The sequence below is a fragment of the Arabidopsis thaliana genome (genome assembly GCF_000001735.4).
Source record: "Arabidopsis thaliana chromosome 1 sequence".
NCBI lineage: Eukaryota > Viridiplantae > Streptophyta > Magnoliopsida > Brassicales > Brassicaceae > Arabidopsis > Arabidopsis thaliana.
This window is the reverse complement of record NC_003070.9, coordinates 29,762,305-29,784,347: the sequence shown is the minus strand read 5'-3', so window position 1 is coordinate 29,784,347 and position 22,043 is coordinate 29,762,305. Positions and strand designations below refer to the sequence as shown.

General features: G+C 33.8%; 5 protein-coding genes and 3 long non-coding RNA genes across 9 annotated transcripts; 5 read left to right on the top strand and 3 right to left on the bottom strand.

The window, feature by feature from the left end:
• Positions 1-1,725: 1,725 nt before the first annotated feature.
• On the bottom strand, positions 1,726-2,075 carry AT1G79170 (uncharacterized protein; the record flags this gene model as incomplete). Its single annotated transcript, NM_106568.1, has 2 exons — positions 1,726-1,966; positions 2,062-2,075. 2 exons carry the CDS (start codon positions 2,073-2,075, stop codon positions 1,726-1,728), a joined length of 255 nt encoding a protein of 84 aa, NP_178038.1.
• Positions 2,076-3,471: 1,396 nt separating this feature from the next.
• On the top strand, positions 3,472-4,831 carry AT1G79160 (filamentous hemagglutinin transporter). The gene is made up of 2 exons (NM_106567.5): positions 3,472-3,904; positions 3,992-4,831. The coding sequence occupies exons 1-2, from the start codon at positions 3,680-3,682 to the stop codon at positions 4,484-4,486; spliced, it is 720 nt and encodes a 239-aa protein (NP_178037.2). The 5' UTR covers positions 3,472-3,679; the 3' UTR covers positions 4,487-4,831.
• A 1,500-nt stretch (positions 4,832-6,331) lies between these two features.
• On the top strand, positions 6,332-11,838 carry AT1G79150 (binding protein). Its single transcript, NM_106566.4, has 13 exons — positions 6,332-6,637; positions 6,779-6,939; positions 7,036-7,232; positions 7,505-7,713; positions 7,833-7,935; positions 8,020-8,183; positions 8,361-8,499; positions 8,738-8,911; positions 9,069-9,205; positions 10,331-10,663; positions 10,747-10,886; positions 10,979-11,076; positions 11,159-11,838. Exons 1-13 carry the CDS (start codon positions 6,474-6,476, stop codon positions 11,630-11,632), a joined length of 2,493 nt encoding a protein of 830 aa, NP_178036.2. The 5' UTR covers positions 6,332-6,473; the 3' UTR covers positions 11,633-11,838.
• A 622-nt stretch (positions 11,839-12,460) lies between these two features.
• Positions 12,461-13,130, bottom strand: AT1G79130 (SAUR-like auxin-responsive protein family). Its single transcript, NM_106564.4, has one exon. It carries the CDS (start codon positions 13,027-13,029, stop codon positions 12,625-12,627), a length of 405 nt encoding a protein of 134 aa, NP_178034.1. The 5' UTR covers positions 13,030-13,130; the 3' UTR covers positions 12,461-12,624.
• A 758-nt stretch (positions 13,131-13,888) lies between these two features.
• On the top strand, positions 13,889-14,172 carry AT1G09857. The gene has a single exon (NR_139706.1). It is a non-coding gene; the product is annotated as an other RNA (long non-coding RNA).
• Positions 14,173-14,729: 557 nt separating this feature from the next.
• On the top strand, positions 14,730-15,189 carry AT1G09853. The gene has a single exon (NR_139705.1). It is a non-coding gene; the product is annotated as an other RNA (long non-coding RNA).
• AT1G09847 lies at positions 14,765-15,264 on the bottom strand. The gene has a single exon (NR_139704.1). It is a non-coding gene; the product is annotated as an other RNA (long non-coding RNA).
• A 290-nt stretch (positions 15,265-15,554) lies between these two features.
• AT1G79120 (Ubiquitin carboxyl-terminal hydrolase family protein) lies at positions 15,555-20,259 on the top strand. 2 transcript variants are annotated; one of them, NM_106563.6, is made up of 3 exons: positions 15,559-17,329; positions 17,505-17,635; positions 19,963-20,259. In NM_106563.6, exon 1 carries the CDS (start codon positions 15,793-15,795, stop codon positions 17,032-17,034), a length of 1,242 nt encoding a protein of 413 aa, NP_178033.1. In that variant the 5' UTR covers positions 15,559-15,792; the 3' UTR covers positions 17,035-17,329; positions 17,505-17,635; positions 19,963-20,259. The 2 variants fall into 2 exon arrangements, with proteins under 2 accessions (NP_001322425.1, NP_178033.1); NM_001334872.1 differs by lacking the exon at positions 19,963-20,259 and having other exon boundaries at positions 15,555-17,329; positions 17,505-17,698.
• The last annotated feature ends 1,784 nt before the right edge of the window (positions 20,260-22,043 follow it).

Genomic DNA, 22,043 nt, shown 5'->3' with positions numbered 1-22,043 from the left:
AGATTTTTCCAAGAGACCAAATAAGACACCTAATCTTGAAAAAAATAGAGATCTCAAACAATATTATCCATCCTTGGGTTGGGTTGGTAGGACATTTGCTTAACAGTGATGGTTACTTTTTTCCTGATCACCTAACTAATCACACTCATTAGGTCCAAGCACAGTGCTAACATTTCCAAATTAAATAAAATAACGCCATAATATTCAAACATAGATAAATCATGAGATTCATGACCCAAAAAACTCAAAAGGTAAGCAGATAAAATCAATGATTACGCATGCATGACGCACATGTATTTGTTATGGGATCTATTTCAACAGAAATGTGTTGGTTAATATTTTAGGTTTTTTTTTTTAGTAATCAGAATATCTTTATATTAATCTCCAAAGCATGCGAATACCATATAAAATATTATTATATACGGTCAACCATAATTAAGATTTGAACGTAAGCAATTATTCAACTACTAGATCACTGTATATGGACCATATAATGGTTAATATTTTGGTATTTAATTTATTACCCGATAATTAGGTAATTATTCGATATAGTAACCGTCAGTAATTATTACATGACACAACTCGTTAACGTGATATTTAATAAAGACCTCTCATTTCTCTCCATATTAGAGTTGTTTATTTTCGAAAATGGAGTACATAAACATCTCATGCACCAGTTTAAAAGGGACGATAACATGCGGGAAGATGTAGTTGGGCCGGATTTCGTAGATACTGGGCTAAAAATACTATAAACGGGCCTGTCTATTTTTTAATTCTTTTAATTTTGGTAGAAACGGGCCTGTCTAATTGAAAACGTTAGTTTTAACTTTTAAAATTAGAATGAACTAATAACTGAAAATACTTGATCTTTTTTTTTGCTAACCAAAAATAAATACTTGATATTGGTATCGTATTTTAACATTATATCCGATCATCTATTTTGGATATTCAAATTTGACGTTTTTGTGTAAAACTCGGATGTCCACAAATATATTTATCATACATTTTTGATAAAACATGCATTAAATTCTTCACATCAACTAAAATTTTGAAAAATAAAACAGAAAATCGACTGCAGAATGAGTAATGGCCTGGGAATTTAAGGTTTATTATATGCATTTAAAATTTTAATATATCATTTAATTTTGAATTTAATAACCACACCAATATTCCATTTAAATGCATTGAAACCCCAAGACCAGTCTCACTGCCATATAAATAAATATACCAAAATTAATTTCACAGTTACACATTTAGGGCCAGCCGTCTTGTTAAGAATATGTATCCTCAAAAATAAAACATCGAGAAACCATAGATTTAAAATCTTGGGAAATTTGCAAGTATAACCTAAAAACATTTAATAATTTGGAAACTAACACTTCAAAAACTATAAGGTGATATTGTGTATATTATATGTAATAAATACAATTATACCCTCTTCTTCTTTCTTATGTGTGAACATTTTCTCTTTTCTTTCTTCTTTTCTTCCACTACCACCACAACCACCACTACCTTTAAAACCATTGTCGCCGAAAAATCGTATCCGGAGCCACATCGCCGGAAAATCGTCACCGGAGCCATCATCACCATTGTACTATTTTATTTTGCTGTTAGATTTTTGAAAATTGAAAGTTGAGATGATTTCATTTCGTTTAATGATTTTTGTTTGGGTTCTATGTATAGTATCTTAGGGTTTAGTTTTCTTATATCAATATATATTTGTAATTATCTTTTCGTCACCGGCACCGCCATTATCGTCACCATCGCCACTAACACCGCGATTGTTGTCGTCACCATCACCACCGGCACTGCCACTGTTGTCGTCACCATCGCCATCGGCACCACCATTGTTGTCTCACTATCGCCATCGGCACCACCACTGTTATCATCACTATTACCATCGGCACCGCTATTGTTGTCGTCACCATCACCATCGGCACTGTCATTGTTACTATTACCATCTTCGCTATCATTAAGCTAGCCAACACTTTTCTCTTTTTATGTATGTCCATAAACCAAAAAAAGTGTGAAAGATCACGTCACTCTTCTTCTCCTTTTCACGCGCGTGTTCTCATGTTTTAACGAGGAGTTACTTGACTTTTTATCCCTCTTTAGTGTTATTTACTTAGTTTTGCATATTAAGGTGCTATATTCTTAAATAGATTATCAAACATGGTCAGCAAATCATCCTAAAATCTTATATATAAATAAATCTTAATGAACAATGCATAACTTGTTACTCCAGTTTTGATTTGTTTTTTTTTTCCTTAACAATAAAATTTCTATTTTGCTGAATTATTTAGTGACTTTTGACGTCAAATGAATCAATCCCGATAAAGTAATGTCATTTTTTTCACACATTCGTCTGTGTTTGTGTATGTGTGTGTATAAGTTAATAAAAGCTATTAAATGTTAGGTGTTATGAAAACGTCCGTGAGCATCATCACTTCGTCACCCTAAGAACCTAAATAGAAATAAATAGAAATAAACTTCCAACTTTATAATTATTCAAAGCTCTTTGGGTTTGTTCTTAAATGCATACACCTTCCTATTTCCTAAAAAGCCAATTACTAATTAATATCTCACCACATTTTTTCTGCTATTATTTTAAATAGTTTTTCAAATGTTGACAGCCAAAAGAAATAACGAAAACATAATGTCGGTACAGTTTTGCTAGAGATTGTAAATAAACAATCTAGAAAGTGTTACTAATATGAAGTCAACACGGCAAGAAACTCGAAACAGCAACTGGAAATTTCAAACAATATTAAAACTCGAAACAGCAAAGAACAAGAATATATTTAGTGAAATTATTGAGTAAACATTTTGAACTAATTGAATCGATTTTTGATGGCAGAATCAATCACGGAAGCCAAAAAGAGAATATAGACATTAATCACTAATTAAAGTCGTAAGGGAGGTTTGAAAAGTAATTATGGAGAGACGCTTCGGCAATTAATGCGTCTCATTTTCAATCTCTCTCCCTATATCTATCGTAGAGTATTTAATAAACTTTGGCTCTTTCGCCTAGAATTCCTCTCCTCCATTCGACGATTCCTCTTGTAACAATTACTACAATATTAGTCTACTTTCGGAAATACATATTTCGAGACTGATTTTGAACAGTGTTTCAAGAAAAATACTGCTCGAGTAGAATTATCACTTTATCAGGTCGTTTGCATGAAAATCGCATCATTTTGTATGAAAATTCATACTATTTATTTTGCAAATTAAATAGGGATTTAAATGTGAGAAAAATATGGTAAGGGTATGAAGAAAACGAATAGTGAGAAAACGTGTAGAGCGTGAAATAGGGAAAGAAAAAAAAAGGTTAGAGATCAACACACATTAAATACATTAAAATTTAAATGCTAGTCAATAATGGTACAACGATAAATGTAACCCCTCATTAAATACTATTAGCTCTTTGCACACCAGAGAAAGTAAACTAAAATCAATTTTGAAAACGAAATAAAAACGAACATTTAATCGTATAATATTTAATACTAGTAGTAATCAATTGAATTTTTTTTAAAAAATACTATTATATAACGTGCCGCATTTAATTTTGCCCCATAGACTTTAAAACAATTTCTACATTTCGGCCCTTAAATATTGGCTCCGTCTATATAACTCTCTCTGCGTTTACACATCCCCCCATTACTCTCTCTATCTCTCGATGATTCTTGATATGGCTGCTGACGTCAGCTCTCTCGTACGGTTACTAAGCGGTTACAAAGATGATCGAGCGGTGGTTAAAGATTCTGCCGGAGCCAAATCCTCGGCGGCGCTGATGACTCGTGACCTTCTTGGAAACGGCAGAGGAGGAGGAGGCGATCGGTCTTTAGAGCTTGACCTCGACCTTCAAGTCCCCACCGGTTATGAAAAACGCCTCGACTTGAAGGTTCGTGTTGAATTGATGGATCCTCTTTAGTCTTTCCTTTAGTGGTTTTGGCTGATTAGATCGTATCATTGTTGTTTTTTTTAACAGTCAGGGAAAGTGTATTTGCAACGATGCAATTCAACGAGCTCGTCGTCAATAACAAACGCAGACCAAACCAATCAAACAGTACCAACGTTTCAGGATTTGAATTTTCCTCCTCCGACTTTGAACAATTCTCCTTTGTTGAACCTCTTCGACGATACAACGCCGGAACTGAAGCTACTTCCGTCGTCTCGTTCTTCTCGTCCGAACACTAGTAATTTACAGAGTGTATGCACACTGGACAAGGTGAAATCAGCTCTAGAGAGGGCAGAGAGAGATCCTGCTATGTTCAAGAAACGTCAATCACCGGATGATACGGTTTACGATCATTATAGGACGGAGGCTGTAGCGTCACCGGTGGTTGCCGGATGTCCTGGTTGTTTATCGTACGTGTTGGTGATGATGAATAACCCGAAATGTCCGAGGTGTGATACCATTGTTCCTTTGCCTACAAATCCTATGAAGAAGAAGCCTAAGATTGATCTCAACATATCAATCTGAATGTTTTGGAGTTTATATTGGAACATTTTTGTAAATGATAGATAACAATTCAGGGGGTTTATTTTGTAAAACTTAAGAAAGAAGAAAAAATTGATGGTAAGGAAGGAAGATTAGAAGGATGTTAATGGTGTTTTTTGTAAATGCGTTAGTTGAACAACAACAAGAATTTTATTTAGAAACATAGTAATTCACGGAATAAATGAGTCAATTAAATGACGACAATTAATGTTACAATTATCTTATTTTCTACTTTTGAATAAACTCGTAGTCCATGGTTGGTTGGAAGGTAGTTTGAATTCATTGTATATGTCCATCTAAATGCACTGTCTTTTTATGAAAAGAAAAAAACTATTATTAATAGTGTTATTTGTCAATTTTGTTATATATTTTAAAAAACTCCTTGATAATGTTTGGCTTGAAATTGTATCCAAATGCCTCTCTTATCTGAGTGGTTATGATTTCCTGAAATTGATGACTACTAATTACTAAATGAAATGAGGAAGTTGTGTTTGCATGCATGCATGATATCTTCAACAAACATGTTTCTCAACCCAATTAAAGATAAATTTTCAATCTCTGTGTTTGGACAAAAATTGATTATAAGAAAAAGGCAAAAATAAATGTGACAACTGTTTAATTTTTTTGAAGGACATTCAATGTTGTAATTTATGTGAGGTTTAACTTTTTAAGGTCATTCAAAGTTATGCTGACCTAACTTCAAATGCTTAGGTCAACAGAGCACACATATTCACATACTATACGAATAACTGCAAGTCTGCAACTAACGTAATAAATCGCGGCTATTAAAATCCGATATGCATGTAGACATGTAGTAGTAAACTTATCTTATTAGTATTTTTTTAAAATGTCAACGAGGTAAGGAAATGTAGAAATGCAAATACTCACGACGAGCATATATTACATGGACGTAATTTCTCCGATATTATACTACGACCGACGAGTAGATGAGTTAGATTTATTACGATAGAATTTATACTAACGGTGGACCTGAAATAATAATATTTCGTAGGTAGTATAGTTTTTGCATTAAACAGTTTTGTATGTGTGTGGCATTAATACATTACTCCGGATGGGATACGTATCGTATAGATTGTATGGTTTGATATTCATCTTTATCCATAACAAAAAAAATCTAGCTAGTGTATATTTTTCGTACGTTACAAGTTTCGAAAATTAGGTTTACGTCTATAATTATATGACAAACATATTTTAAATATCTAAGTCTCATCTTCAATGGAAACTAGTCCTAAACTCCTAAGTTGATGTACGATTTTTTTTCTCGTTAGGTGGATTTCAGATTATAGGAAAATGATATAGAAAAAGAAATAAGAAAAAAAGAAGAGAAATGGAGAAACTCATCCTAATAGAAACGAATTCAATTAATGGGATCGTGACCTCTAATAAATTGTAATTAATGCTCCTGCTACATTTATGAACTTTGGTCATTTCCTTTACGAAAACAATGTAAATTCCACGTGTCAACTTATTTGCCATCTCTCCATTAATTGATTTTGGCATATTTGTTTCATCTCGTGCTTTTCAGGAAAACCACCAAAACAAAATAAGACGAGAAAAACGATATCGTATGAAAATGTGATTTCTCATAGTTACATGTAATTATAAGTCATACGTATATCCGAAAATGTGAACAATTCATTATTTGTCCATGTTTTTCATTATTGAAGCACGTACGACAACGTTTGACCAGCACATTTTTTGGCCCAATATGAATCCCCATAGAGAGATTCTTTTTTGGCCCAATTAAACAGCGGTATAAATAAATGGGCCTAGCCCATGTTGTTTTTATTTTTATACTATTTTATTATTTCCACCCTCTTCACAAAAACCCTAAACCCTAATTTGAAGTTGTTCGATTCGATATCCTTGTGTGTGTGTGCAGACAGTTTTCATTTTCCAATTCCATTACTGCCTCTTCTTTGTTGCTGGTTCTGAGTCAGTGGTGATAATGGGCAAAAATAGGCGTAAACAGAAGGTTATACCTCCACCGCTGCTTCCGCCAGATGTAGCCGAAGAGGATATTGAGTTTTCCGACGAGGATTTGAAGTATGTCAAAGAGAACACAGATTACGCCCAATTCGTCTCTCAAATTGACACCGCCGCTATCAATAAGTGCGTTTACGTCTCTTTTCGAATTGTTTTGCAATTTGGTGATTTTTAGTATTAGGGTTGATTTTACCACAATCAATACTTGCTATGTCCGAATCGAGTTTGAATCTCTGCATTGATAATATCTTGTTACGCTGTTGTTAGGCAATGTGGTGGTAGAGTAATGACAGTGGAGGATAAGTATGAAGAAGAACGATCAAAGAGGAAGACACTTCAGGAAGAGAAAGGGAATGGCGAGATCCTTGTGGATCCTGTTGATGTGCTCCCTGTCAAGACTTTAGATGGAAAACTTCACTATCGAACAGGTGAGAAATGAGAAGACTCTTGTGTTTTTTGTTTAATGGCTCGAGTTGAGTAGCATTCTAAGTGGAGGTTTTTCTGTTTTGTGGCTACTGGTTCAGAGTCAAAGAAGTCAAAACTAGCTGAAGCCGAAACAGATGAAGCAGAGAAGGATGTTCTTGAAGATGAACATGTATTGAACAAATCTCAAAGAAGAGAAAAAGCTAAAAAGAGTAAAAGGGAGGCAAAGAAACATGAGAAAGATTTGCCTGATGAGATATTACAAGAGGAAGAAGAAACTCCCCAAGCCGCTGTTCTGGTATTGCCTGTTTTGAGTTTCTCTTTTTTTCTTGGTTCATTATATAAGTTGCTAAAAATTTCATTGTTCGTTCTTTGACATCATTTTTCATTTTGAGCATCATATTTGATAGCTTTCTGCATCTTCATCGTTTAACATCTTTCCATTAAAAGAATTTATAAGAACGTTTAATCATTGGTATTTGTAATTTGTAATTTGGAGCGTTTTAGTGTTTTCCATATCCATTCATCATGTTTTTTTTTAACGTGTGAATGATTCTCTTCCTTCATCAGGCAGAAGTGAAAGAAGAACTATCTGCTGAAGAGTCATTTGAAAATAAGAAAAATAAAATCGCGGAATTGGGAATGCTACTACTTTCTGATCCAGAGGCAAACATAAAAACTTTGAAGGATATGTTAGATATCTGCAAGGATCAGAATACGAAGATTGTGAAACTTGCCTTGTTATCTCTGTTGGCCGTATTTAAAGATATTATTCCTGGGTAATTTTATTAATCTTCTATGTACCTTTTTTCCTCATTTGATTTGCTAATTATTCTCTTCATTCTCCCCCTTTAATTATGTTGGTAATTAGCTCTTCTTATTTTTTTTGTGGTGCCAGCTATCGGATTAGACTTCCTACAGAAAAGGAGCTCGAGATGAAGATCTCAAAGGAAGTGAAGAAAACCCGGTTCTATGAGTCGACTTTATTAAAAGCTTACAAGGTGTGCATGTCAGTTATATATTATTCTTGATTTCTCTGAGTATAATTGTAACACGTTTTCCTTTGCTTCTGATGTCCTTAACAGTCATATCTGCAGAAGTTGATTATATTTGAAAAGCAGTCAGTATATAACCAAATTGCCAATCGGTGCCTTTGTACATTGCTGGAAGCAGTTCCTCACTTCAACTACCGTGATAACCTGTTAATTGCTGTTGTCAGAAATATCAGCTCCCCAGATGAAGTCGTAAGGTCCTGGTTCTTTTAACCCTTTTTCAGAGTGACGAATAATGTCTAACTGATATACCATGGAATCTAACGTAAAGTAGAACTGTTAATATCTCTTGTGTCATAGTCATGTCATTTTACTGCAATTGCATCCATTTCGTTCCTATCTAACTCATTTCTTGCACCGGTTTGGGTATGCAGGAGACTCTGTTGCTCTACTATCAGGTATCTTTTCTCAAATGAAGGGAAACATGGTGGTGAGCTGACCGTGCAAGCTGTACGCCTGATTGCTGATCATGTCAAAGCTCACAACTGCCAACTTCATCCTAATGCTATCGAGGTATTCATTGGTATTATTTTAACATTCTAAGAACCACACATTTACACACCAATCACTGAGTAAAGGTGTTATAATTGCTCCTGTTTGAAAAACTAAATCACGAAGTTCACATTATCATTGGAAAACATTTTGTAAGACTATTGCAAGCGCTTAATAACTGAGGAGCAATCTGGTTATATTTCTTATCTCTGTGTTTGTTCTCATTTACCCTTGCTTCCATTTTTCTATTGATCCTTAGGTGTTCATGTCCATTCGCTTTGATGAGGATATTGGAAAGCCTAACAAAGAGGATGAACATAACAAGAAATATAAGAAAAATAATAAAAGAAAAACCCAGGAGGAGCAAAATCAAGTGCAGGAAAATGAGAGGAAGAAATCAAAGAAAGATATGATGTCTAAGATCAGAGACGAGGTAATTTACTTTCCTTCTGTGCCATAGATTTGTTGGTGTTTTAATCTTGTTTTCTCTTTCATTGACAACCATTTATATGACCAAAACATCTAAAATTGATTTCCCGTCGTACTATTGGTTTGCTATAAATTGATATTTCTTCATTACTTGTTCTTAGGTTTCTGCTGATCACAGAGGAGTTACCTATGAACCGGATGCTAAGGAGCGGCGAAAGATGCAGACAGAGACACTTTCTGCTGTTTTTGAGACCTATTTCCGTATCCTGAGAAACACAATGTATACAATTGGCGAAAGGTATCTATATATACATTTTTGCAACCATTTTAGCAAATAAATCCTAAAGTTGGACTTATTTACAACCCAATGCCATTAGCATTAAATATTTTTTCCAAAATAATTAACTTTACTTAAAATTTTTAATTTAAATTGTCAATCACATTATCAATCAAATTTAATCCAATCAAATTTAATCCAAACAAAGTTCACATCAATCCCTTAAAATTAGCATAAACGTATTTTATTAACAATATTTTAAAACAAAGTTTTTTGTTTAAAAAATATTGTTCTTACTAAACGTTTTTTGCTTAAATAAACAAATCATGTATTTGAACTTATTTACAATGTCACGCTACTGACATTAATTATTTAGGCATAAAAATATTTATTTACAGATTTAAATCTTCTAAATTTTTGCTTTTAGAGTTATTATATCATTACCTAAAAGGCAAAAAATATTAATTTTTAAATATTATTATTTGTATATTTAAACTTCATAAAACATTATTAATATTTAAATTTATAAAAAGTTTAATCTATCAAAAATAATTAACATCATTATTTAATATATAGAGTTAAAAAAAATCTCAAAAACAAATCGTCATATTTTGTGATTCGAAATTTTATGAATGAACATATATTAACCAATTGGCGAAAAATGTGTGGGTTCAACGTCCCGCAACGACTAAAATATTTTGACAATGATTCATAAACATATTATAAATAAGATCAACATTAATAAAATAAATAGTTTTTTTTTGTTGACGGGTTTGTCAGGACGGGTTTGGCAGGACGTTACTTAGTAACAATGGTAAACTATAAAATAATTTACAAATTTTTATATATATTAATTTTAAAAAATAAATTGTCTCCGCGGTGTACCGCGGGTTAAAATCTAGTTTTCATATATTTTAAAAGCTAATTTAAATTGTGTTTTCAGTTGTCGTGAGTAGGAATTAAATAATGCTTATGTTCTTATCAAAATCTCAAAAGAATATTTCCCCGTCTGCAAAATCGGTTCCAGTAAAATTCTTGGTGTGAATTCTCGTTGGCTTTACAGTCACAGATAACTATTTAACTGGTCATATGTCTGTGTCAGTTATTTTAATTCTATTTTACAACGTCACTTTCACTAAATTTCAGAACAGAAGAAATTCCAACTTCAAATCCGGGTGCCTTTGGATCGCACCCTTTGCTAGCTCCATGCTTGGATGGGTTGGCAAAATTCACCCAACAACTGGACTTGGACTACATGGGAGATCTAATGAACTATCTCAAGAAGCTTGCTTCTAGCAGTAGCAGCGTCTCCAACAACACAAAGCAGAAAAACTCAAAACTGTTGACAGTATCTGAACGCCTTAGGTGTTGCCTTGTCGCCTTCAAAGTCATGAGGAGCAACTTAAATGCCTTGAATGTTGACTTGCAAGACTTCTTTGTCCAACTTTACAACCTCATTCTCGAGTACCGCCCTGGAAGGTTTGTTATAACTTTTTCCTCTTTTTTAACCACGACATAAGTTAAATCTAGTTTAGTCTAAAACACTTTGTGATGTGATACAGAGATTCAGGTGTAATCTTGGCTGAGTCTCTGAAGATAATGTTGTGCGACGACAGACATCAAGACATGCAAAAAGCAGCTGCATTTGTAAAACGTTTAGCCACATTCGCGCTATGCTTTGGATGTGCCGAATCTATGTCTGGTAATAAACATTACAAATACTTTGAATTACACATCGCATTTCCCTTATCTCAAATCTGTCGCTCAGTCTCTCCAATTGTCTTTCTTTTATAGCGCTAGTCACTTTGAAAACTCTGCTTCAGAAGAACGTGAAATGCAGAAACCTTCTAGAGAACGATGCTGGAGGCGGCTCTGTTTCCGGTTCAATTGCAGTAAGTCACAAATATTTAGCCTCGTATACAGATTTAACTTTAGTAATATGATTTGTTGCTTAGCGAAATCTCTCGATTGCAGAAATATCAGCCGTATGCAACAGATCCTAACCTAAGCGGGGCTTTAGCAACAGTGCTTTGGGAACTCAGTCTCTTGAGTAAACATTATCATCCTGCGATCTCAACAATGGCCACAACAGTCTCCAACATGAACACTTCTCAGAGCCAAACATTTCTTTCTGCAGTGACTCCACAACAGGCTTTTGCAGATTTCTCTCTTGTAAAGGAATCGTTTGAGCCGAAGAACGAGTCTCGGAAATTGAACAACAAACGGAAACGGGAGAGTTTGCCTGAAGAAGCTAAGAATGTTCCGGAAATAGACATGGTTAAGCTCAGCAAGAAATTGAAAGAGAACTTTACTATTCTTCGGGATATAAAAGAGGACGAGAGAGTGAGAATGGAGTTGTTGCAGTCTGAAGAGAAAAAACCATTGAAGAAACAGAACAACGTGGTGAAGAAGAAACTTAAGAACCCTAAATCCAAAAAGCAAATTTGAAAGGCTTTTTGTTTTCCCGCTTTAACGGTTATATACTTTGCTTAAATTAAACGCTTCAATGAAATTTTTCGAGTACAATTTTGTTAAAGAGTGAAATCAACAAGAAGAGTATTTTTCATTTTATTCACATCCACCCTGGTAATCCTAAAAACTTGTGTTTATAAGTTATGATGTTCTCGTATATTTTCAGGATTATTTATTCGAACTGATTCTTATAAAGTGGTACCAACATCGTATAAAAATCCATCGTTTATACAAAACAACGTAGTCTTACATGTGCCATAGAGTTGAAAGATACGCAAATCATCCTCTAATCCACTAACAGTTCGCCACAAACCGTTTACTTTGTTATAAAAATAGAGATGGAGATCTCAGCTAATGTATGTTGTACGCTGTGAACAGCAAATTGTTCCCCACAAAAAAAAAAAGTCCAGCCGTACAACGGTACAAGAAGATACGGCCATGTTGAGACCTTTTGTTCTAGACCCCATTTTAATACACCTATAACTATAAGTCTCTCGTCGTTACTACAAGATATTTGCTACTTTATACTATATTTTTTTCGAATTATCATAGGTCTTCAATTAATAAGTACAAAAATTCAATAAAAAATATGTGTAATCATTATAGTGGATTTACATCTTTTCATAGTGTATTATCCACGCAAGACTCACATCGCATCATATATCTGAACTTTTCAATCAATTAAATGTTAGGTGTTGGGACGATATCATGGATATATAATTCATATTGACTTCAAATTTAAAATAATTATTATTATTATATAGTTGATGATGATCCGTAGTACGGTACGTGAAATAACTTGTATTTTGTCACTTCAATTTTATTTCACAGTACAAATTAAATTGATAATTTTGAGATAAAATCGAAAAAACAATTTTCATATCCAAATCATCAAGACGAATTTCTCCGATCACTCAAATAAAAAAGGAGAAGATCGAAGAACAAAAAAAAAACAGAATCATCATCATCTACTCTGTAGATACATCTTCACCAGATAACGATGCAATGAGCTCCGATGTATCATCAGCGATGCCAGATCGGAGAGACTCTACAACCTGCTCGAACACGAATACGTTACAAGGAATATGAAGAACTCCTTTCTGAGTGTATCCGTATTCTTGAGCTGATCGATTCAGCAATCCAACGAAAACAGGATGATTCAGCAGCTCTGCACTCACCACGAACCTCTCCTTATCTTCGCCTACGTTGACGGGAACGTGACCGGAAGGAACACTCGACGCGACGGTTGCTCGCTTGACCAAGAAAACTGAAGAGGAGTACGTTGACGTCGGGTGATGGATATCGCCGCTGCGATTTCGGTTGCAGGAGGATGAGTCTGCGATTCGTGACAGACGTCGAATCAGAGGCTTCATCTTTGATCCTAGACAGCCAAAAATGCTAGAGACAGAGAGACATAAATATGGGAGAGAGGTGTGGACTCACATTAAGCTTATCAGAAATGTGTATATTAAGTATTATTATATTTTGAGATGACACAAAAATGGTATTTAATTTATTTCATACATATATGTGTTAACATAATGAGTCATGGTCAATTTAACAATTGAAAGAACTACCTAATTTTGATTATGCAATATGAGAAATTCTCTAAATTTGGTTTATTTTCAAAACTTTCCTCACTTACATTAGTCAAATTACAAATAAGAATAGTAAGGGTAATTGTTAACAAATGTGGATTGCTAAAATCAAATTTTGATTATTGTACAAATTAATTTTAGACTTTTTTATGTATGATGAAATGTACAGAATAAACCAAGAGACTATGTAGATAAAAATCCGTTGTATTTATTAATCTATTTCTTACCATGAATACGTAATTTTCCCGTTTGATGGTAAATTAACATATAAATACACAGAGACGAGTGGATAAGAAAAAGACGTAGTATTTATTAATTTACTTTTTATTTGCTTTCCATGTATATATATTTTCATATATATATAAAAGAAAAAGAGTATAATTTAGCAAAATAACAAAAATATAAATATTGATAGATGGTTTTTGTATCATAATTTATTTAATTGTATTTCTGGAATTAATATTCTTCTTTGACTAGATTTCATAAGAAAGTAAACGAACACAAAATTAATGTTCATCTTTGACTTTTTTTGGAGGGAAAAGAGTGTTTAAACGTGGGAGAACAAGAAACAAAGCTTGTAGCCAAATTAAATAGAAGACAAATAATCATTAGTGAGAAAAATTCTTAGATTCCTAATCTTCTTTGTGTCTTTTCCATCAAACCCTAAAAAGATTCACGTAAGAGATGTCGAGATTTTTGGAATAGTCAAAGAAGGTCGATCGGATTTTGAGCTCCCTATTGAGATTCTATCGATAATTCCGACGGATTCTTTCGAGCAACTGGATCTCGCGAAGAGGCGATTATCTGTAAAGTGTCGAATTTGGAGGAAGAGGTGGTCGAATTGAGGAAGAAACTCCATGAGATGGAAATGAGTATTCACGAGCTTGAAAGGGATGTCTAGGCGTGGTTAGTTTTCGACGTTTTCAAAATTAACACTTAAACTTATTTTTAAAAAGTAAACTGTAAAATTAACATGGTTTTAGTTAAAATTTATCAGTTATTTTAAAATTGTTCTAATTTTTTTTAGTGAAAATTATTATTATTTTTTAAAAATGAGTTTAAGTGTTAAATCTATATTACGTGAAAACCATGCCGAACTTCGAACACCACAAAACTTACGGACCAACTAAGGACGGGATGCCTAGGCGCGGTTAGTTTTCGATATTTTTAAAATTTAACACTTAAACTAACTTTCAAAAATTAATAATGAAATTAACATTGTTTTAGTTAAATTTTATCAATTATTTTCTTAAAGTTTAAAGTTTTAAATTACCACTTTAATTTAAATCTTTTTTTTAAAAAAATATTTTTATATTTAAAATGTTTATTTGAAATATATTGCCAAAAATACCCTTAAAATCAAAATTAATTAATAAAAAAAAATTGGGAAAGCCAAAAACCTGGATTTGCTGAATCGTTGAACCATCGAAACTCCAAAGCTGCTATATAGTCTTCGGTTTCACTGTCCCTCTTTTGCCACTTTCTTCCTCGCATCATTAGCCGCCGGTGAAAGTGTTGCGGTGGTGATCCATATGGAATTAGGGTTTGACTGTTATGATATCAAATGCACAACAGAGGATATAAATCAATATACGAAACGAGACGATCCATCTCTTACGGGTAGGTTCTGAGATGAATCCGTTGAGATCTTCTTAACAAGGAAAATAACCGGATGGATTTGTTGCCGAGAGTGGCTCTACATGAATCCTATCGGCTTTACGAGATTGGATCAACGATACTTTCCACGCCGATCAATCAATGAAACGATGCTTTCCGCTCCGATATCAATCTAACTCTTACGGATCATGTTGCAGAGATGATCATCATCGGCTTTTCACGTCTTCAATGTCTACTAATTGGATCATCATCGAATTAGAGAGTTTTGATTTTATTTCACTCAAAGAAGAAAGAATTAGAAGTTGTGCGTGAGAGCGTTTTTAGGTCTAATCCCAATGGATGGATCCATGTTATATAGAGATTATAATAGAGCCGTTGGAGTCGGTTATATTTCCTTATTTTAATACAAAAATATTCAATAGAAAAAAGGAAATTTCATTTTCTTTCACTGGGGTTTATTTATATTTATGTACGAATAATTAAGAAATTTTATGATTTGATTTTTGTAGTACACATACACATAAGTTGAAGCAACAATGAGTCCCCTGTCTGAGTTCGACGAGAAGAAAACTATCTATTCAATTTCAATAAATGGTTCAGCCTCTGACCCAACAATAGATATATGGGTCGACCCATTGGGCCTGAATTTAAATATTTGGAAACCCATAAACGAGATTTTGTTTCTGCATACGGGTTTAGAATGACCGCGGAAATTAAACTCCTCAGAGTCCAGGGAGCAAAAAATCTTTACTAGGAGAATACTGGGGAAAATTGCAGTGTTAATCCATTCTTCCTCGAGGAAATTGTTTTGTGTTCGTATTGTTTTGTGATTTCGTCTAATATTTCTCAGAGAAGTTAGAAGTAGAAGATTTGAATTTCATTGTGGTTGGTGAGGATTGTGCACAGAAGCTGTTTGATAGAATGTCTAAACCGTTATTATACAGAAGGTCTTCGATCTTTTCCGTTATTTTGAGAATTCATAAGCTTAGAGAAACTGAAAGTTTCGTGTTGTTTCCTGGAGAATCATCTAGTAGATTGCAATGGACGTTTGTTCAGGTGAGACACAAGTCTGGTGGAGGAGGATGGAGACCTAAGCAGAAAGTATATCATAGAGTTCATGACCTTGATAAAGCAATTGACTTGAACAAGAAACCATCTCTGATACTTCAGTTGAAATCTATTATCCAGGCGCAGAAACATGGAAGCCTTCTTCTTAGAGATCTTGAGAAGCATGTTGGGTTTGTTCACAAGTGGAACTTAATGGCTGCCATTGAGAAGTACCCTACGATATTTTATGTTGGAGGTGGACACAAAGAACCTCCTTTCGTTATGCTGACTGAGAAAGCTAAAAAGATTGCAGCTGAGGAAAGTGAAGCTACAGAGTCAATGGAACCTATTCTGGTTAATAATCTTAGGAAGTTATTGATGATGTCTGTTGATTGTCGAGTTCCTTTGGAGAAGGTTGAGTTTATTCAATCTGCAATGGGTTTGCCTCAAGATTTTAAGAGTACATTGATCCCTAAGTACACTGAATTTTTCTCTTTGAAGGTTATCAATGGAAAAGTTAATCTTGTTTTAGAGAATTGGGATTCTTCACTGGCAATCACTGCACGAGAGGATAGGTTATCCCGTGAAGGATTCTCCGAGTCAGTTGGGGACAGAAAGAGGGTCAGGATCACAAAGGATGGCAATTTCTTGGGACGAAATGCGTTTAAGATTTCTTTTCCTCCTGGTTTTAGGCCTAACGCTAGTTATTTAGAGGAATTTGAGAAGTGGCAGAAAATGGAATTCCCATCTCCTTATCTTAATGCGAGAAGATTTGATGCTGCAGATCCTAAAGCTAGGAAACGAGTTGTAGCTGTGCTTCATGAACTGCTCAGTTTAACAATGGAGAAAAGAGTGACATGCGCTCAATTGGATGCATTCCACTCTGAGTATCTGCTTCCATCAAGACTAATACTTTGCTTGATAAAGCATCAAGGGATCTTCTACATTACTAACAAAGGAGCAAGGGGTACGGTATTTCTCAAAGATGCTTATGCTGGTTCTAATTTGATTGAGAAATGCCCATTGCTATTGTTCCATGATAGATTTGTTGCACTCTGTGGTCGGAAAGAAGTCAATTTATCTAATGAAATGCAGTCTTCAAGTGTTTTCTCCTAATCTTACATCAAACCAGAGATGTGTACCCCCAAGGCATATTACCCATTGATTATGTTCCAGCAAATAAGATTCAGTTTATAGGACTCTGAACCTTATAAACATTTAACTGTATCATTTCTTCTTACCGTCAGTGTCTTCTCGTGTGAAGAAATGAAACGTACTTGTTAAGATATTAAAGTTTTCACCAACAAACAGAAGCGTAAATACTATCTGGTGATTGAGGATGCTGAAAGCCAGAACGTGTCATAGCGTCTGGAATGGTACCCAAGGGAGATGTGACTGGCTTATTGACTAGGTACTGTGAATGTGATTTGAACTATCTCGTCCATGTGGAGGTTGTGGATGCAGTTAGTATTATAATACACTTGTTTTTATCTCTGTGTACACGACTCTCTTGATTGTTTTCTGGAGAAAACGATAACGGAATCTTCTTCGTGTTTACACACGACGGAACATTTATTTGAATGCAGGGAAAGGGGGTCCAGAACTCATGTGGCTTGTGAAGGCATCATGGGAAAAGAGCCAAAGGGAAAAACAATTAAGTCACACTCCACAATCCCCCATTTTAGACCTGAGTCGCATTCATGCTCAAAAACAAAAGGTCAGTGTTTTCATTATTAGCCTCTTTTATTTTTCTTTTGACAGTTCTATGGTAAAATACACAGTGCATTATAACAACCAAGTCCTGTCTCGTTGTTTTCTGCTGGCCCCGTTTTTGTTTCTACATTGAAAGCCTTCATTTTTTAAAATTGGTTTTTGGGGATAAACAACAAAACTCTCTTTTTCATGGCGTTGGATGGTAATAGGCTGCTGATACATCAATATTTTGCTTTGCTTTGTTGGATAAACGACTAGTAAACATTTGGTTTCTCGTGATAAACTGCGTAGTTAGTTGTCTGTTTTTGTTCTTAGTAAGGTTCCGTGTCTTGTTTGAACATGTTAACTAACCTATATATAGTCGAAACCTATCAATTTATAATCCATAGAAAACAACTAATGGCACAAAAGAAAATCCAAAGTCAGATTCTTTTATTTTCTCTTTCTTATAAACTTTAACAAGTAAATGGATTCCTGTCTTTGTCATTTGGCATCTCATCCAAATGAAGGGTACACAATTTAAGCATAAAGACAAGATCTTGAAGCTGATTGAAGCATCAAGATCAATTAAACACCCATCTTTGAATTTTTTTTTGTTCTCTTTTCCTATTCTACCTTTATGAAGCCAAATCACATACCAAAACGTGAGGATCATCCACTAACATCACGACTTATAAACCACGAATTTGAATCGATACGCTGATATTGCATTCGGGTTATAGAAAACTACTGACAAAGACTTATAACCACACTCTGATATTTGAATTTTCTCCTTCTAAATACTGAAAGACACAGTTTCTATTGATTGATCTGGGAAACTTGTCTGTACACAGACAAAGACATTGGCTTTCTTTTAAAAACCAAAGGGAGCCCCATTTAGATACTTTTTGGATGATGATGCAAAAATAAACAAGTTGACACATAAAAGATCAAAACTTTAGGGGTATCGTTTTCATGTATGGAGGTTTTTGATTTCCTTGGGACAAAATTATATGGTCCATTATTGTACAGTGGTCCTACAGTCCCAACCATTTTTCTGTGAATTATATGTGTACTGTTTTGGACAGAAGAACACATCATGCAATCCCCCAATATTATTTTCCTTCGTTGTTTGGTCCAATCTGAAACCTCTCTCTCTCTCCTCTCCTCTTTTTCTTTTGAAAAATCGTTTTCAGCATTTCCAAAACCCCAAATCTAATTCAGTTGTCAATAAATAATCAAGTACATTTTTCCAGAAGTATTTGTACTGCTTTCTCTGTATAGTATTAGATCTCACCTTAATGCATCTTTCTTGATTGATCTAATTGTCCATAACTAATTCCATGATTATGTTATAATAAATGTTGCTTTGTTTGTGGTCATTACTTGGTGTTGATTAAAAGAAGAAAGATGCCATCTTTAGCCTGAAGCTCCTCTCATGCATGTCTGTTCTTTTTTTAACTGTTAGACATTGCTAGTTTCAAAAAGTAAATCATAGACATTGTACAAAACTTTTGATTTCTCCCCATTTCTCTTTTCTTTTCTGTTGATACCCACATCAGCAGCACTTTAGTTACCTTTTCCCAACAAAATATCTTTTTATTCCATTGACATGTAGTCCAATCTGATTACCCTAATAACTATCCACATGAAAAAAGAGTACTTTCATAAACATAAACACTAAACTATCATATGTGTGTATATATAACAGATACTTTATACAAACATATTCCATCTTGGATATGATATCTGCCCATTAACCCCAACCAAACTACATAAATGATTTGGGTAGTTGGCTTTCTTTCTCTTCTTTTAAAATTTGATTTCTTTTTAAACTTTGGGATATGTATGGGTGCCTAATATAGACAAGAAAGAACTATTGCAAACACCTTTCTTATACACTTTTCTCTGTTCAAGAGAGAAAAAAAGGTATCCATGAACAGTTAATAGTTGTGGGGATATCAAAGTGAAAACGAAAGAGAGAGAGTAATCATATAGTCATATTCTATAGGTATTCAGATGGGTCTATAACCACGTTATCACTCTTATTGAATCAAGTTCCAAGTTTTGTTATGACAGAATAACATTATAGAATCTGACATCAATTCTGCACAAAGTCCAATTAGAGGAACATCTGTGCAGGCTCGTTGTGATCATAATGATTCATATTGTTGTGACTTATGAGAGAAAATAAAGAAAGGGAAAATCTTTTGAGGTCTAAATCAAATTCACATGAGCTTTGCAGTGTTGTGGTTCAGTGGGATAAGACTAATTACATATATATTCATCTTTTGAATTGGATGGTACTAATGATGAGAAATAAACAAATGTCTTTTGTGGCTTTTTCTGCAGTGATTTTCAGAAGACTTCACACCAAGTCCACTCACTGTAAAAGAGGGAGGAAAAAAAGAGAGAAATAGCATTTTGCTTTGGCATTTGTAAATGGTAGGTCACTGATATTCCCACGTAAAAGGAAAAACAAAATGCTCTTTGTGCTTTTTTTTTAGTATTTATCCCTTTGTGATTGTCTTTGCCAAATTATGTCTCATCGTTTATCACTTCTTAACCCTTCTAGTTCTAATATCCCTTTGTAAGATTTACCTTCGAAACGACATTTCAAATTAAGTTTATCTATAAATCGTTGTCAACAATTGATGTCTACTAATCTAGACTTTTATATATGAATATTCAACAACTATATAGTAGTTTTTTTTCTAACAAACAAAAAAGGTCGGTTGCTTAAAGGATTGGTTTGGGGGTAATCCTCACTTTGAAATTTGAATTCCTATATTTTTTTTTGGTGGGATTGTGATTCCGATTCACATTATTGACAAGAGTGTTAAAGGTTAAAAGAGGTGACAAATGTTTTTGTTCCCATTTGGGCTCATTTATTCATAGTAATGTAGTCAAATCGAATTGATGGCTTAAGGGTGAAAAATGATAAGTGGGCCCCCATTTCCCAACAATAAGATACACTTAGTTAATTTATAATTTATTAAATTAATAATTTTCTTAGGAAATAGAACAAAAAAGGCAAAAGCTACCAAAATCAATAGGGTAGTGAGTTTGGACCATTTCATGAGTGCCCCCTTTCACAAGGTAATCTATAAAGTTTTGGTGTTCCCCATCATGACCCCTCCTCACATCTATATCTCTACTTTTAATTATTCCCAAAGACATTTTCATGTAATCTATTATCTTTTACATCATATCGTGTTTATGCCACTTACGTGTATATGGGAATAAAATCGTTTTGTTTAGTGGTTGTTGCACTCTCAAAGATGATGTTTGATGTATTTTTGTTATTTAACTAGCTAATAGTTGTTGTATGCATTATTGAACTCACATGACATTCTATGTTTCTACGGTTTGATTACACGTATTTGATATTTAATTCCTTTCTTTTTCTTTTTTTCAATAAGGAGTTAACTTGAATTAGTATTTTCTTTTTTTCAACCCCTAAGCTGACTTTCTCTTATATATATATATATATATATATATGCAACAAGGTTGGATTGCCATTAGAGCTGATGAATAGTTTTTAAGAAAGTCTTTGGAAACTAAGTTAAACACGACGTCAATAACACAACTAAGATTTCACTCAAATTCAAAAATGAACCGATCCTTTTAACTTATTTATATATCATTCGACCTTATAATTTTCTCTTAAACCATATGACATCCAAATGGTGCAATTTTCATGGGACGAGAGTCGAGAGGTTGATTAAAGTGAATCAAATAGTATTTCTTCAATAGGTTTAAAATCGTAACCTCCAATGCAAAAATAAAATTATATAAAATGAAAGAGAGCAACCCCACCAACGCTGAAATATTGGGGAAATTAAAAAAGAATATCTAAAAAGAGAAGTGGACAAGTTGCATGACACAAACCCTAACACCACAACATTTACATATCCCATCACTTTACACCAAGTCTTCCACTTTTGCTTCGTTTGTTTCGCTTATATATATATAAAAATAATTTAAAAGAAAGCATAACCGTAGGGAAATGGTCCTTAGATTCTTCAAAAGTCTCCAAATAATAAAAGTAATTTAAACAAACATCAATCGGTCAAGCGTCACTCTCTTTTCTTTCTTTGTTTTTGCTTCATTTGTTGCTTAGTGTGTACGTGACGATTGGTTCCTTCCCTTCATTTACTCTTATCTCCATTTTCAAAATTACATTTATTAAAAAACTCTTCAAAGTTGGATAAAGTTGCCCCAAATTGCTCGAACCCAATGCTAATAGTTATAACCAGTATTTTTTTTGGAGCTTGAGTAAGATTTCTACTCTTTAATTACTATGAAAGATGATTTACCACTTGATTTGTCTTATCAAATATTAGCTGCTGACCAAGAATAATTCTAAGAAAATTGATGTTGCATGAAGATGCATACAATATAATGGTAGTGTATTATTTCACATTCACCAC

Coding starts and splice junctions, on each gene's coding strand:
- AT1G79160 (NM_106567.5), top strand. CDS start 3,680: ATGATTCTTGATATGGCTGCTGACGTCAGCTCTCTCGTACGGTTACTA. Junction 3,905..3,991: donor AAAAACGCCTCGACTTGAAG/GTTCGTGTTGAA, acceptor TTTTTTTAACAG/TCAGGGAAAGTGTATTTGCA.
- AT1G79150 (NM_106566.4), top strand. CDS start 6,474: ATGGGCAAAAATAGGCGTAAACAGAAGGTTATACCTCCACCGCTGCTT. Junction 7,936..8,019: donor CTTTATTAAAAGCTTACAAG/GTGTGCATGTCA, acceptor TGTCCTTAACAG/TCATATCTGCAGAAGTTGAT. Junction 9,206..10,330: donor ATGTATACAATTGGCGAAAG/GTATCTATATAT, acceptor ACTAAATTTCAG/AACAGAAGAAATTCCAACTT.
- AT1G79120 (NM_106563.6), top strand. CDS start 15,793: ATGTCTAAACCGTTATTATACAGAAGGTCTTCGATCTTTTCCGTTATT.
- AT1G79130 (NM_106564.4), bottom strand. CDS start 13,029: ATGAAGCCTCTGATTCGACGTCTGTCACGAATCGCAGACTCATCCTCC.